This window comes from Tenrec ecaudatus, chromosome 7 (genome assembly GCF_050624435.1).
Source record: "Tenrec ecaudatus isolate mTenEca1 chromosome 7, mTenEca1.hap1, whole genome shotgun sequence".
Lineage (NCBI taxonomy): Eukaryota > Metazoa > Chordata > Mammalia > Afrosoricida > Tenrecidae > Tenrec > Tenrec ecaudatus.
The window spans coordinates 154550833-154566334 of NC_134536.1; the positions used below are offsets into that span (position 1 = coordinate 154550833).

General features: G+C 40.0%; 1 protein-coding gene across 1 annotated transcript in view; it reads left to right on the forward strand.

Moving 5' to 3' along the window:
- The window catches only part of FH (fumarate hydratase), a 38976-nt gene extending 24575 nt beyond the window's left edge, over positions 1-14401 (forward strand). The window contains exons 6-10 of the mRNA XM_075555273.1: positions 2267-2432; positions 5067-5270; positions 8390-8517; positions 11552-11705; positions 14211-14401. Of these exons, the coding sequence (XP_075411388.1) occupies positions 2267-2432; positions 5067-5270; positions 8390-8517; positions 11552-11705; positions 14211-14353 (795 nt within the window). The 3' untranslated portion in view covers positions 14354-14401. The remainder of the gene's footprint in view (positions 1-2266; positions 2433-5066; positions 5271-8389; positions 8518-11551; positions 11706-14210) is intronic.
- The last annotated feature ends 1101 nt before the right edge of the window (positions 14402-15502 follow it).

The window sequence follows — 15502 nt, forward strand, 5'->3', positions numbered from 1 at the left end:
CTTTGACTCCTAGCTCTTTCCTCCATCTCCCTTGACTTTCCTCCTGCCCTACTACCATGCTTCGTCGCCACCTGGGCTAGAGTATACCTCTTCTCTAAGCAACCTTACCCTTGATCATTTCCTACCATGCCTGCCACTCCCCCTTCTCTACCATTTGGGGTCCCATGTTTTTCCCTTGTCCCTGGGTTTGTTACCACCACTTCCTTACTCCCCCTACCCCCCCACCCCAAGTCCCCCCGGAACTGTCGGTCCCGTTGTTTTTCCTCCAGATAGTTCATCCAGCCTGTCCTATTCAGACAGACCTGTGGAGTCACTAACATGCACCAAAACAAGACAGAGGAAAACAAAGCAACAGTATACAACCAGACAACAAAACAACAAAAACAAACCACTGACAAAGAACAGAACAAAACAGTTCACAAGAGAAAAGCTTGTAGTTAGTTCAGGGATCGTTTGCTGGCCCTTAGGAGCATTTTCCAGTCCAGTCTGTTGGGGCACCACGCCCTGGCCCCAAAGTTCATTTTCAGCATTCCCTGGGGACCTTGCCACTCCATTCCCTTGCTGTTCCGCTGAACTCCCCCAGTGATTTGCCTCGGTGTGGTGGGATCAGGTCAGGTGCAATTCCCACACTGTGTCTCCGGTGCTGTCCCCTGTATCGCCCTTAGTCACTGAGGGGCATCATGTCTCATAGTAGGGCCAGACTACTATGTTTCTTGATGTTTTGTTTTTTTCTTCCCTTTCTGGGGTCTGACTTATTTAGAGTTCTCTGCTTCTTCGATGGTTGTCATCTCCTTTGTGATATTGGGGGAATTTTCTTCCATGAATTATCATATTGTTTTATCGGTAGATCTTTTTTCCTATTCCAGTATTCTAATGAGATGTATATTATTTTTCTTCATGGTGCCCCACATCATTCTCAGCCTTCCTTCGAACTGTTTTACTTTTTTGTTTGATTGCTTCTCTCCTTTGCTAAAATCTGAGTAGTTGTCTTTGAGACCACTAATTCAGTTTTACTTTTCTTCTATCCTATTGCTCAGTTTTTGTACTTTCTCTTTTATTTCCGTTATCTCATTATTTCACTTCTGGGTTTCTATTGGGACTGATATTTAGTACCTCAATGTCTTTCTTAGTTTTCAGAATATCTTCTGTGGTCCTAAACATCATTCTCCTGTATTCCCTCTTGTAGTTCCAAGATTTCTTTTCCTGTGTATTTTATTGGTTTGAGTAACCTTCAGTTGTTGACTTTTGCTTATCTTGATTTTTTTTGTGTGTGGTTACTGCTATTGGATGTTATTTGACCAGCAGAGTGGTCCAGCTGCTGTTTGTCCAGCATAGATGATGGTATGTAGGGTTCTGGGGTGTGTAGCTGGAGGTTGGCTCTGTACGTTAGAGGGAAAAGATTTGATAGGCTCTTGAAATAGTATTGTATGGAGATATGGGAGAAGTGACAGCGTTGGGAGTGTAGCACGAATGTGGAGGTCAGAGCAGGAGAATAAACTTGGAAAGAGGATTTTAGGAAATGTGTCAGTACCTAGTTTATGTGAAAGGAGAATTGGGCCCTTGAAGTAGAGGTGAATGGAGTTGGTGGAATATATATCTCATAGTCTACCAGTTGATCCACTGTGTGATAGAGGGAGAACAGAGCAGACTGATGATACAGTGCTTATAACAAAAGGCCCCTGATTTGTCAACAGTCAGCTTCCCAGCAGGCAGAGAGCTGATCAGTTGGTATAGGATCTGAGGAGGGAGAGGGTCTCCTTTGGAAAGGGAATAAGTAGCCCTGGGTATCCATAAAAGTGAGAAATTATACTCCCTGTATTGTGAGATTCCACATCGCACCACACTATCCAGCTTCCACACAGAGATCTCAGGGTGCAGATAGTTAGGAAGAATGGGAGTGCGAGGTGCGAAGCAGCTTCTAAGCAGAAGGAAAGCAGAAAGAGGTGAGTCTTGTGTCAGTGAGCTGGGGCAGGAAGAGCCACAGAGACTGACTGCTGTACCAAGCTGCAGGTTCTCTGGTGAGGGAAAGGATTTAAAAAATAATAATAATATTCAAAAATAATCTTGGAGCACTCAGAATTCAGATCTCATGTCTGTTTTCGTAGGGCACAGGTTAGATTCTGTCTGGGACTGGTAGGTTTTCAAATAGATGACCACCTTTGTAGGATCAATGTTTCTCTTTTATTACTCAGGTTTTAATGAAGTTGGAGTAACTCATAAACTATTAGGCAATTATTTATCCTCATTGTAATTTCCTTCTCTTCAGGAATTTAGTGGTTATGTTCAACAAGTAAAATATGCAATGGTAAGAATAGAAGCTGCACTGCCAAGAATCTATGAGCTCGCAGCTGGAGGCACTGCTGTTGGTACTGGTTTAAATACTAGAATTGGATTTGCCGAAAAAGTTGCTTCAAAGGTGGCTGCACTTACAGGTTAGTGATAACATGAATTATTACTACTTTTTCATACGGTTTATTCGTTTTCTGCCTTGAATGCTTCAAAATTTAAAGTTATAAGTAATACTTTCCTACCAAACACTTGGGTATTAGCTCGTTCTTGGATGTCATGGTATATAATTCTGTATAATTTCTTTCTTTCTTTCTTTCTTTCTTTCTTTCTTTCTTTCTTTCTTTCTTTCTTTTTTTAAGGGCCATCTATGAGTCCCTAGAGCCTAGGATTGATATCTGGCAGTGTTTCCAGCTTTGTTTCCTTTCTGGTGGTGGGCAGTCATTTTCCCTGTAAAACTGTTTTGCATACCAATTTTCAAAGCAGGCAGATGAATGATTGAAATATTCTCCTGCTATTAAAAAGGTGTTTACCCACTACTTGGCGTGTACTAAATAGACATCTAGGAAAATTAGAAATTGTCAGAAATGAAGTGGAATGCATAAAGCAGTGGTCCTCAACCTCCCTAATGTAACAACCCATTAATGCAGTTCCTTATGTTGTAGTGACCCCTAACCATAAAATTATTCTTGCTGCTACTTCATAACTGTAATTTTGCTACTGTTATGAATCGGACGACCCCTGTGAAAGGGTCGTTAGACCCCCCCAAAGTGGTCATGGCCCACAGATTGAGAACCACTGGCATAACGATTGTTTGGATTGGATTCCTAGGGTTGGAATTGACCATTTTGAATTAAAAATCCCATGATTTACTCTTCTGGAAATGACACCCTGAAGAAAATTCCCCCAATATCACAAAGGAGATGATAACCATTGAAGAAGCAGAGAGAACTCTGCAAAAGTTGGAAACAAAGGAAGGAGTGGAAGTTGGAAAATATGGCCTTAGTGATAGAAACAAAACTGGAGATTGCATGATAGAATTTTGAACGACCAATGACATGTTCGCTTTTCAATAACACAACAGAATATGTACATGGACTCTTTCAGATAGAATCCACAGAAATCAAATGGACTATTTCTGTGGGCAGAGACAATGGAGAAGCTCAAGCCAGGCAAGGGGCTCACTGTGGAATCAGACCGGCAAATGCTCATATGTAATTTCAGGTTGAAGCTGAAGAAAATTAAAGCAAGTTTACAAGAGTCAAAATGACAATCTTGAGGCTGCCCCATTTCAATTTCAAGAACAGGTTTTTAAGACAATAGAAAACTGACAGAAAACCAAGAAGCTATGGGAGATCATCAAGAACATCATTACTGAAGAAAGCAAAATACCATTAAAAAGACAGGAAGGGGGCAAACGAGCTGTCAGACTCTGAAGCTTGCTTTCTATTGTAGAGTAACTAAAGGAAATGGGAGAAATTATGAAGTCCAGGAGCTGAACAAAAAATTTTAAAGAGAAGCAGCCAGCGATGGCGGCAGCGGTGACAGTGGTTGCAGCAGTCTGGCCTCTTGGCGGAGGCGGGGGCCGGCTTTTAGCCCCCCCCACCCCCCACCGCATGCTGAGACAAGGAAGCAGAGGATGGAGTGTTCCACAGAGACTGGGACCTGCCATGGGCTCCGAGGATGAGCTGGAGGTGGGCAAGCACTCAGCTGGCAGGCGTGGCACCTGAACACTTCCCGTGGGAGTAACTGCAGTGGCCACCACCGGGAGTTTTATTTTGAGAGCAAAGGCCGGCCTCTTGTATCTCCAGGAGTCAGTTAATTAAAGGAAAGCATGGGTCATGGGGGCATTTGACCAAATGAGTTGGGCGTGGAACATGGTGAGAAATTTTAAATCTCAGAAACGAGTGTGAACAGGGGCCAGAATGTCCTAAGCTACTTTGGGTACTTGGTGAAGGGGGACATGGAAAGGTTTTTCAAAGTAACAGGCGCAAATCCTGGGAAAGTATTTGCAGGTGCTTCCAAAGCAGAACGGAATATTCTGGAGGAAGTAAACCATCCCTGGTAAAATTGATTTCTGTCTTTCAGGCCAGTGGAGAAAGCTGTGCCTCGTCCTGGGGTATCTCAGTGGAGAACTATTGATACAGTTAGAAAGAGGGAATGTTGACGGAAGACATAGCTTGCTTTCACTTGTCAGAAATCTCCATGGCTTTGGGCATTTACATCAAAAGGGAATGATCTACAGAGACCCGAATCGGGGGTTCATCATGCTTAATTACTAAGGTCATATTAACAAACTTTGGACTATGCAAAAATCTGTTCATGAAGAGCAGCTAATGGGTAACAGTCCAGTGCTTAGCCCACTATGTTATCAAGTCTCCTGGTTTATTATAGCCTCGATGATAATAATTATTAATGGAGCCAAGTTGACACTTCCTAACAAATCTCAGTATGCTGCAGATTTTATGAGATATTATTATCAGCACTTTCTAAATTTTCTTATTTCAATATAGTTATTGTGTTTTTTTAACCCTTAAAATTACGAGTATATTACAAGTATATTAATTCCACCAGATTCACTCCATGGCTGCTTAAAACTGTAGACACTAACATCGATAAAACTGAGCATTAAATATCTATTTTTCTGAAGTAAACTTTCATTTTCTTTTTTTTCATGTGCTGGAACTTTCTGTTTGTTTACACTACTAATTGTAGACAAATGTTTTTGTTGTTGTTCACACATAGTGACTGGTTTTTGTTTTGTTTGTTTTTTTCTTCAGGCTTGCCTTTTGTTACAGCTCCAAATAAATTTGAAGCTCTGGCTGCGCACGATGCCTTGGTTGAACTCAGTGGAGCCATGAATACTGCAGCGTGTAGTCTGATGAAGATAGCAAATGACATTCGTTTTCTGGGTTCTGGTCCTCGCTCGGGTCTGGGAGAACTGATACTGCCGGAAAATGAACCAGGAAGCAGTATCATGCCAGGTATCATTACTAGTAAATGTAGCAAGAACTTAACTTGACCCCAGGCAGCAATCTCATTCACAGAACATTTCCTGTTGTTTAATGTGATCTCAAAAATGGATGGGTGTACATGAGGCGACGTATTTCAGGATGTCTGTATGGGCTTCATTAATTGGGACTACTGGGAACAGTACCCATTAAGATAGGGATGAAGAATTTGAACTAGCAGCATGTTCTGAATCCCCAAGCTAGAAAATGGGTGATAGGTCTTTTATAATTGAAAAGCTAAGAGAATTCTAGGATACTCTATTAAAGTAATTAGCAAGGGCTGAGTATAAACAAGTCATAGTAAATGCCTCTTATTTCAGTTTTTGAATTGAGTCATAGTCTTGTTAGATAAGGGAAGTGAAAAAGATGGTGTGTCTGCATTTTAGTAAGTCACTTGATAGACTTACGTAATAATTACTGAACGTAGTGCAGAAGCAGTGGCAATACTGTGAGATGAGCATTGCTGGTCAGCAGAGTGCCATCTTAGGGAATGACTCATGAATTGGCTTCAGCCTGGAAGAATATCTCGATAAGTTGAAAGGCTTGGCCCCTCCAGCATTTTACTGTTGATTCAGAGTAAAGGCATTGAATACTGCTGATTATGAAAGAGTTGAGATGCCAATATGTTGGATGACAGAATCAGAATTTATAAAGGCCTCTGATTCATAAAATTGACGCAATGACTTTTAATAGTGAAAGAAGAAGGATCTCACTTTTTAGTCTTTTAAATCTGCAAGTGTATGAAAAAAGGTATTGCGACGAAGGCTCTATTGTGTATGGGTTTATTCTAAACAATACCTGGTTAAACATGTCAGTATGTGGTTACAGACATGTTCTGTCAAGAATGCACTTGTCTTTCTCTTATTAGGATGGTTTTTATTTGTTTGTTTGTTTCCCTTAGAGCAGTGGTTCTCAACCTTCCTAATGCCACGGCCCTTTCATATAGTCCCTCATGTTGTGACCCCTTTTGCTACTCTTATGAATTGGGCAAACCCAGTGAAAGGGTCGTTCGACCTCCAAAGGGGTCCCAACCCACAGGTTGAGAACCGCTGCCTTAAGGGTTCTTCTTGGTCTATGGCAGGAAACTTTGCAACAGGTTTACTGGAATGCGGCCTCACATAAAACAAGCTTGTAGCAAGTTTTATATATTAAACACTTTAAGGAAGGCCAGGAAGACCGTAAAATTGAATTCAAGGCAGAGAGGTCAGCTCAGAAGTTGGTGGTGAATTTTTTTGTTATTGTTCCAAAGGGGTGATCGTGGTAGTTTTTCTCAAGTAACACAGGCCAATCACAGGGGCTTATTTTGAAGAAGTTTTAAGAAAACCAAAAACTGTCTTGGTGAGAGAAATAACAGGAAAATTGTGCTGAGGGATTTTTCCCATCTCGACAGTGTACCTGCTCGTTCTTCAAGAGTAGCGGGGGCTCTCCTGTAAGAATTTCCGTGAAAAGTCTTTAGTCCATCCACCCTGGGACCCTGATCATGCACCTTCAGACGTCCTTTTGTTTCGCAAACTCAGCACTTAACAGGACCTTATTTAACGATGCTAAACGTGTCATTTTGATGGGGCGTAAAAGGAAGAATGCAGCATTCTTCAGGGCAGGGTTAAAGAGATGGAAACATGGCATTTTAGAGTGTTTAGCTCTTGATCAGGGCTGGGCACCCTTTTTTCGGCCCAGGGCCCTGTGGCTAGTTAATAACATTATTCATGGGCCATACATTTATCAGCTTAAAAAGAAGTCTGCTGTATTTGGCCAAACATTTAACTAACTCGCCCTTCTGTGATGGCTGTGCTTCCCAAGCCCTCTGTAGAACATTGAAAAGCAGGGGTGTTAATCTGAGGACGGAGGCGCTCCGGCCCAAGCCACGACGTTGTCTGTTGCCTCGTGTGCATATGAAGGTTGGATGTTGACCAAGGCACACCGAAAAAGTATTGAGACACTTGAATTGTGTTGCTGGGGAAATACTGAAATGCCATGTATTGTTAAAAGGACAAGACGGTCTGTCTTGGAAGAAGGGAAGACCAGAGGGCTTCTTAGGGCCACGGATGGTGAGACTTCATATTACAACACTAGATATGTTTTCGGGAGCGTCCAGTCCCTGGAGAAGGAAACAATGCTTGGAAAGTGGAGGGGCAGTTGGAAAGAGGAAGGCCCGCAATGAGATGGATGGACACGGTTGCTGCAACAATAGGCTCCGACATAGGAATAATTGTGAGCATGGCACAGGACCTGGCAGTGTTTCCTTCTGTTGTGCTTAAAGTCACTGTGGGTCAGAGCTGACTCGATGGCACCTAACAACCATGTGATGGCTGGAACGGCTTCTCTTTGGGAATGGGTGTGACATTACCTGCTATTGATGTCAAGGGCCTTTATGGCCTGCAGGTGGTCCCCATCTCCGCTGTAGATGGAAAATACATCAAGAAACAATAGCTTCCCATTTTGATATTATTATTTAATGAAGGTTACTCTAATTTTGCAACATTGGAGTTAGATTTACCCTCGTATACTTATGTAGCATGAGAAGAAATCTAACTATAATTCATGTTGAAAAAGACACAAGGACTTAGTTAATTGCAAATCCCAGGTGTGTGCCTATAAGAGGAGAGTCCCCCAAAAATCCTTTCAGTGTTGCCTTGTCCTGGTCAGGGAGTGTCGGAACACTGGTTCCAACTGGAGCGTCTCCTCTAGGAAGCCTTCTGAGTTTTGAGGGATATTCCAATAGTAGCTGTCTGTCTGCATCCTTACCACGTATCTACTGTAATTGCCTGTACATTCCTGCCTTAGGGCAGGGACTGCACCGTTCCTATTCCCCAGTGTACACTACAGACCCAATGAGCAAAAGCCATGAAGATCAGAACAGCATTTAACGTGTAGCTGTGTTTCAGTTTGCCTTTATGTATTTCCCTTTGCTGATTGGTTTGTCTCACTAAATTGATGTTGATAGATATGTCTCTATTTTATTATGTTTTACTCTATTTGATAGAATTGGATTTCCTTTTTTTATCCTAATTGGCCTGAAACATAATTTTTATTCATACCTGAAGTTATGAGTCTATTATACCTGAATTACTTCCCTGGTTGTTTTCATGAAGGAAAGGTGAACCCCACCCAGTGTGAAGCCATGACCATGGTTGCAGCCCAGGTGATGGGAAATCACGTTGCTGTTACTATCGGAGGCAGCAATGGACACTTTGAGTTGAATGTTTTCAAGCCAATGATGGTAAGCTTAAACTTGGATTTTAATGTTTTTGCCTTAGAAGGCCAATTGTCTTGGTTTTTATTTTTCCTAAAGGTTTCCAGAAATTCCACATTTGGCGCTTGGATGATATAAGTAGCATGGGAAATGGGAAATGAACCACAGATTATGTTAGGTTCCGCATTAAAACCTATTTTAATAGGTTTACTTTTGGCTCAAGTAATTTGCTTTTTTTTTTAATAGGAAGAAAAATTCTGGAAATAGTTATATTCCTTATACCACTCAAACTCTTCAAAACCAAACAAAACACCACAAACAGCTCACTGCCATCTAGTCAATTACACCTCATGGTGCCCTACAGGACATGCTAACAGAGTTTCCAAGACTGTAACTCTATGGAAGTACAGAGCATCATCTTCTACCACCAAGGGTGCTAGAAAGCACTACTAGAAAATTGATTCCGAATCCTGGCAACCCCAACGGGCAAGTAGAACTGCCAATGGATTATAGGCTCCTAGGCCTATAATCTTGACAGACGCAGACTGCCACACCTTTCTCTTATTGATGGGTTTCAACTGCCAACTTGTAGTTAAGTTGTAGGCAAGTGGCTAGGCATGTTCATTTCCTTAGCTTAAGCCACCTTCAACTCTCTACATCTCAAACTGTCTCTTCTTCCTTCAAATTCTGCCTTTATGAAAGAATAATCCATATTCACTTGTATTCATGCTGTATCATGTCGGGAAGGTGAGCATGATGGAATGCCAGTTTAATAGAAGAAAGTATTCTCGCATTGAGGGAGTACTTGAGTGGAGGCCCAATGTCCAGCTGCTACCTTAATACTAAACCTATAAATATATGCACATAGATCTAGTTCCCCATCCTCATATATAAATATATTTACATATGTTCTTCATGCCTTTATTTAGACCTCTATAAATGCCCTTTGCCTCCTAGCTCTTTCCTCTATTTCCTTTGACTTTCCTTTTGTCCCACTATCATGTTCAGTTTTCATTTGGGTTTCAGTAATTCCTCTCAGTTACATTACCCTTGATCACACCCTACCAGGCCTCCCACCCTCTCCTCACCACCTATTTGGATCACTTGTTGTGCCCTTGTCCCTGGGTTTGTTAACACCACTTCCTTTCCCCCCACCTGCCCCTCTCCCATGTCCCCCTGGAACTGTCAATCCCATTGTTTTCTCCTCCAGATTGTTCATCCAGCCTATCTTATTTAGAAAGACCTGCAGAGATAATAACATGCACAAAAACAACACAGAGCAAAACAAAGCAAGAAAATAAAATAAAGCAACAACATAAAGCCAATGACAAAACAACAACAAAGAAAAGCCTGTAGTTAGTTCCAGGACTGTTTGTTGGCCTTTAGGAGTGTTTTCCAGTCAACTCTGATGGGACGCCAAGCCCTGGCCCCAAAGTCTATTTTTTGTATTCCCTGGGTTGTTCGTTGCTTTGTTCCCCTTCTGTTCTGTTCCTCACCCTTAGTCTTTAGCCTCAGAGTGGTGGCATCAGATCGGGCAGAATTCCCACACTGTGTCTCCAGTGTTGTCCCTTGTAGGGCTATGGGTCAGTGAGGGATGCTGTGTCTCCTTGTGGGGCCGGCCATGTGGTCCTCTCTGTGGATTGGCTGCTCTGAGCAGGAATATCGCCCTCACATTTTCCGCAATTCTGTTGCTGACATCAGGTGCTGACTGTTCTCTCTCTCAAACACTTTCTCTTTGTGAAGATGAAACAAGATGGCATCATCTTTCATGCAATTTCTCCAGCTATAAGTTAGTGGCATTGTTGTCATCATTTGAAGTTCTCTATTTGCATACAGCACTACAGATAACAGATATTTGAGATTGTATCCAGTTGGTATGCTGGATGCTCCCTCTCATGAAGGTATGGGTGCTATAGCAAAGTGTGATGAAGAGACTGGTTGGAGCCTGGCTTCAGAAAGAATAGAATCTGGATTCTTAAAGACTTGCCTTTAAACAAGCAACCATCTAAGTGAGGCACTTCCACATAGAAGAAGCACACTAGCCTGTGTGATCCAAGGAGTATAAATAATAAAATATAAATCTGTAAGTAAATAAAATGTATCTCTATAGAGACAAGAAATGGTACCAGAGCTTAAGTTGAGAGCAACTGGTACATAGAAGGCTATGGATGACAATGGAAGCCGAAAATCCATTTGCCCCTGGGGGTTCCCTCTGACCGCAGTCCAGGCATGTGGACGGCCTTGCTGTCGGACAGGGAGCACTGGAGAGTCAATCAGGGCAGGTTCCATCGGGTTAAAATGGAATATCATTGGATATCCCCTTTGACCCACTTTAAATTTTAGTTTTTAAAATATTTTCTGCTTACTTTTCTATTGATGTTTACTTTTTTACGGTTCTTTGTTTTCTTGCGGGAGAGGGAGTTGTGTGGTTTACTCTATACGACCCAAAAAAGTTATAAAAAAATAAAAAACACTGCCTTTGCATAACAGGGTAGAACTGCTCTGTGAGTTTCTGATACTGTAATTTCACTAGAGTGGAAAGCCTCATCTTCTAGCGCTAGTGGGTCAAGTTGCTAAGTGGAGGCCTAGCCGCCCAACAGGTGACCACTGTGCTACGAGGCTGTTCATCTGAAATCATGGACGTGTAACGCCATGGAGACAGTAACTGCATTAACCGCTTCTGAGCGGTATGGCAAGGGGTGTTTGGAGGAAGTGAGATATTGACAGTGAATACAAGACAGAAGAAAATATTCTAAAATTGATTGTGGTGATGATTAGATAACTCTTAATACCATTGAACTATTGGATTGTATAATCCCTGAATTATAGGCCAGTAAAAGTGTCAAAATACGTAAAGCTAAATAACACTACATACACCTGTTCTAAATTAGTTGTAAATGTGTAAGGACACAGGTAGGATGGATCTCATTTATAGTCCAGGACTGCTTATATTTATTTATGGACCATACATAACATTTGCTAATATATGTGACACTACTTGTGAATAGAATGTGTTATTGTCAAGACTGTGAAACGTAGTAAGATTTTATTTCTTTCATAGATTAAAAATGTGTTACATTCAGCAAGGCTGCTCGGTGATGCTTCAGTCTCATTCACAGAAAACTGTGTGGTAGGAATCCAGGCCAACACTGAAAGAATCAACAAGCTGATGAATGAGTCTTTAATGTTGGTAACAGCACTCAATCCTCATATAGGTAAGGTTTGGAGTAATATTATTATTGTTTTGAATAAAACATTTTAAACACTGAAAGTTTTAAAATCGATTTCATGACACAATAGTCCTGTGGACAGCAAGTGCCTCTTGGATGTTTAAGTAAAATCACTTAAAATTGTTTTTTAAAGGTATGTGTACTTATAACTTACGGTATCATAGATTAGTTCTAAAAAACCTTTTTATACTTTTTTTTTTAAGTCGTGGTGAATTGTTTATTTGCACTCTCAGTTGGTAATATCACCAGGACGCATTGACTTTTTAACAACTTGGAATGATTTTGTTTTCCTGCCCCCTGGACTCTGCTGTTCTATGCTTTGTTAATGTTGCTTTATTTAATTATGTGGCTTATGGGAAAAATAAAGAGAAGCACAAGTATTATCTAAAAACAAACCTTTTCCAAAATTATGTTTTATTACTTACGATCAGGGAGTGGCTTGATTTGGGCCACTAACTGTAAAGTCAGGAGTCTCAAACCACCAGCTGCTTCTTGGGGAAAAGATGAAGCATTTTACTCTGGGAAAGAGTTAGTCTCAGAAACCACGGGCAGTTTGCCAGGCCTATAGGGTTGCTATGAGTCAGAAGCAACTCGGTGGTGGTGAGTTTGGTTGCTGTTGTTTTTAATTTATAATCAGACCTGTATATTGGAATTATAAACTAACTATATATACTATTTGACTTTTCCTTACTGCCAACTGAGATTGTTGAAACATTCTTGGTTTTCTATCTTAAAGGAAATTTAAAATGTACTCGTTTGGCATGATATAGTATTCCTGTCAACATTCTTCTGTAGTTCTCAGTTTTCCAAGATGGATTTTATATTATTTTACTTCAGCTCAAGGTATTATTTCAGTTTTACAGAGTTAGAGCTGACTTGGCTTGCTTTGGATAGCTCTGCTGAACCCAATATGATATCTGATCTTTGATGTAGTAATGAGATTGGTTATGATATTTTGATGTATTTAAAGCTAATTGTATATCTGCTCTTAAGTAGAGGAAAAGGAGGTAGGTTTTAAGTCATCATAACATAATTCAATGACTGTCTTAAAGCCTAAGAAAGTCAAATAGTATATTTAATGGGATTCACGATAGTCAGTTTAAAATTCAAATATAGAGAGAGCTGTGTAAAATATGTCATCAAATCTGCACTTTCCAAAACATTTGAATTAGCAGTAATTCCCAACACCTGGAATTAATTTAATGTGATGTGAATAGACTTACAAAGAAACCATACAAAGATAAAATGGGGAAAAAACACCACCTTGTTGACTAAATTGGAGTGTTACCACCTTTCAAGCTGTGAAATCACTAATGTCCTTGTTGCTGATTGCTAATATTGTTTTTAGGATTTGATTGATGTCCTCAGAAGAACTGAATGTGATTAGCATGAATGCTTTACAATATTGATCCTGAAAATGTAATATGGTTATTCTTTATAAACATTGTTCTATCAAAAGTAGAAAGAAAAATGTCCTTTCAACATAGCATTCACACATTCAGTTAAGCAATACAACTGGATATATCCACAATTTGTTTTACAGATAGTTATTAGTTACATACTGACGCATAACATCTTGCTTGGTTGATTACAATTACACTGTGAGCTGCTGATCTTTTGTACAAATACACATTTCAACTAAAAATTCGTCACTTATATGTAATCTTTTAATAATCTGGGAAGAAGCCAATGTAGGAAACTATGCCAGCCTGGAGTTGACTAAAGAATTGCTATACGCTGCAGCTTGTGGGCACATCACTCCGCAGACCCTTGACTGCTCTTCCTTCATTGGAAGATGAGTCTTCATAGTTCAGAGCCATTCAGAACCACGCATGCAATATAGCATCCAGCTTGCTAATACATCATTGGAGAGTTAATGGCTTTATTGCTAAATATGGTGTGTGGCACAACACATATTTGCGCTACCCAGGTGTACATTTTTAAGGAGAGACTGGCACAGTGACTAAAGTGTTCAACTGCTAACTGAAAGGTTGGTGTTTCGAGCTCACCAGCTGCTCCTCAGGAGAATAGTATAGCAGTTAACTTCCATAAAGGAGAAAAACGGGGCAGTCTTTTTATAAAGGGAGAAAGATGTACAATCTTGGAAACCCTGTGGAGCAGTTTACTTTATCCTCTAATGAGTCAAAATTGACTAAATAGCTATAAATTTGGTTCATAGTGTGGGTGCTACATTGTTTTTCTGTACCCCCTTCTCCCATGAAAATGTATGAGTTGATAAGCTATTTCAATTTAAGAAAAATATGTTGTAGAAAATGGGATTGGTTTATGTCTGACTTATTTAGAAAAATGGAGGCTTTATTTTATGTAAGAAGTGACATTTATCGAGATAATCACTGTTAAGTAGTTTTAAGATTTAAAAAAATATCACCTGAGAACTGCATCAAGTCAATAGTAATGATTTCATTTTAGTTAAAAAACCAAATTGTACTACAAACTCCATCTCGTTATTGTTTTGTTTTGTTGCTTCAGGTTATGACAAGGCTGCAAAGATTGCTAAGACAGCGCACAAAAATGGATCAACCTTGAAGGAAACTGCCATTAAACTTGGCTATCTCACTGCAGAGCAGTTTGATGAGTGGGTAAAGCCTAAAGATATGCTGGGTCCAAAGTAATTTAAATACATTTCAAATAAAATCAATCTTGTTTGAAATAAAAAATAATTCCGCCTTTTTCTTGTACAAAAATGGATAAACTTTTACAGAAATTCTTAATGAACTTGATTCTTCCTATCAGAGCATTTTGATAAGTATATAAAACTATTGTATACTCAGTCTTAAAGTGGCTTTTAAAAGTATAAAATAAATATTTATTTAAAAATTTAAAGGAATTACTTCTCTTTTATAGTAACTTATATGCATTCTAAAGAGTTTTTCCTTTTCTAGTTAGGGTGTTATAAAAATTCCCTCATACCTGGAAGAGATGTGTCAGCCAGGGTGCAGTGTAGCACCGATGAAACACAAAACTTCTAGTTCATTAATGCTTCCTTCCCCAGTTATCATGACCTCATTTCTCCCTTACAAATCATATTAGACCAGAACACACACACTGCTACAGATAAGAGCTCACAACTCAGGGAATCCAGGATAGATAACCCCCTCAGGGTCAATAATGAGAATAGAGATCCAGGAGGATGATAAGGGAAGGTGGGGAGAGACAGGGGGAATCATCAGAGGGATCAACATATAACCCCCTCCCAGGGGGACGAACAACAGAATAGCGGGTGGAGGGCAACAGAGAACGATGTAAGATATGAAAATAATAATCTGACTTATCAAGAGTTCATGAGGGAGGGCCGACGGAAGGGAGTGGGAAAAATGAGCTGATATCAAAGGCCCAAGTAAAAAGAAAATGCTTTGAAAATGGTGATGGCAGCATACGTATAAATGTGCTTGACACAATGGATGATTGGGTGGATTGTGATAAGAGCTATAAGAATCCCTAATAAAAGTATTTAATTTTTAAAAAGCTCTTATACCTAAAAAAGCACTTGGCTATCTCATTACTAAATCTTGTTTATAATCAGTCACCTTTTAGTTGGCCGCCTGATTTAGCATTGTGTGTGTGTGTGTGTGTGTGAGAAATAGGTGAAAATTATGACACATATAACCTGTTTTTAACATAGTTTTCAGATACGATGCTTGTACCCTATGCTTTAAACAAAAACATTTTCCCACAAGACTATTTTGTTCAAAATTTTTACTGGAAGAAGCTATGGAATTAAATAAATTGGATTGCTCAACAGTGTCTGGAACCCAATAATC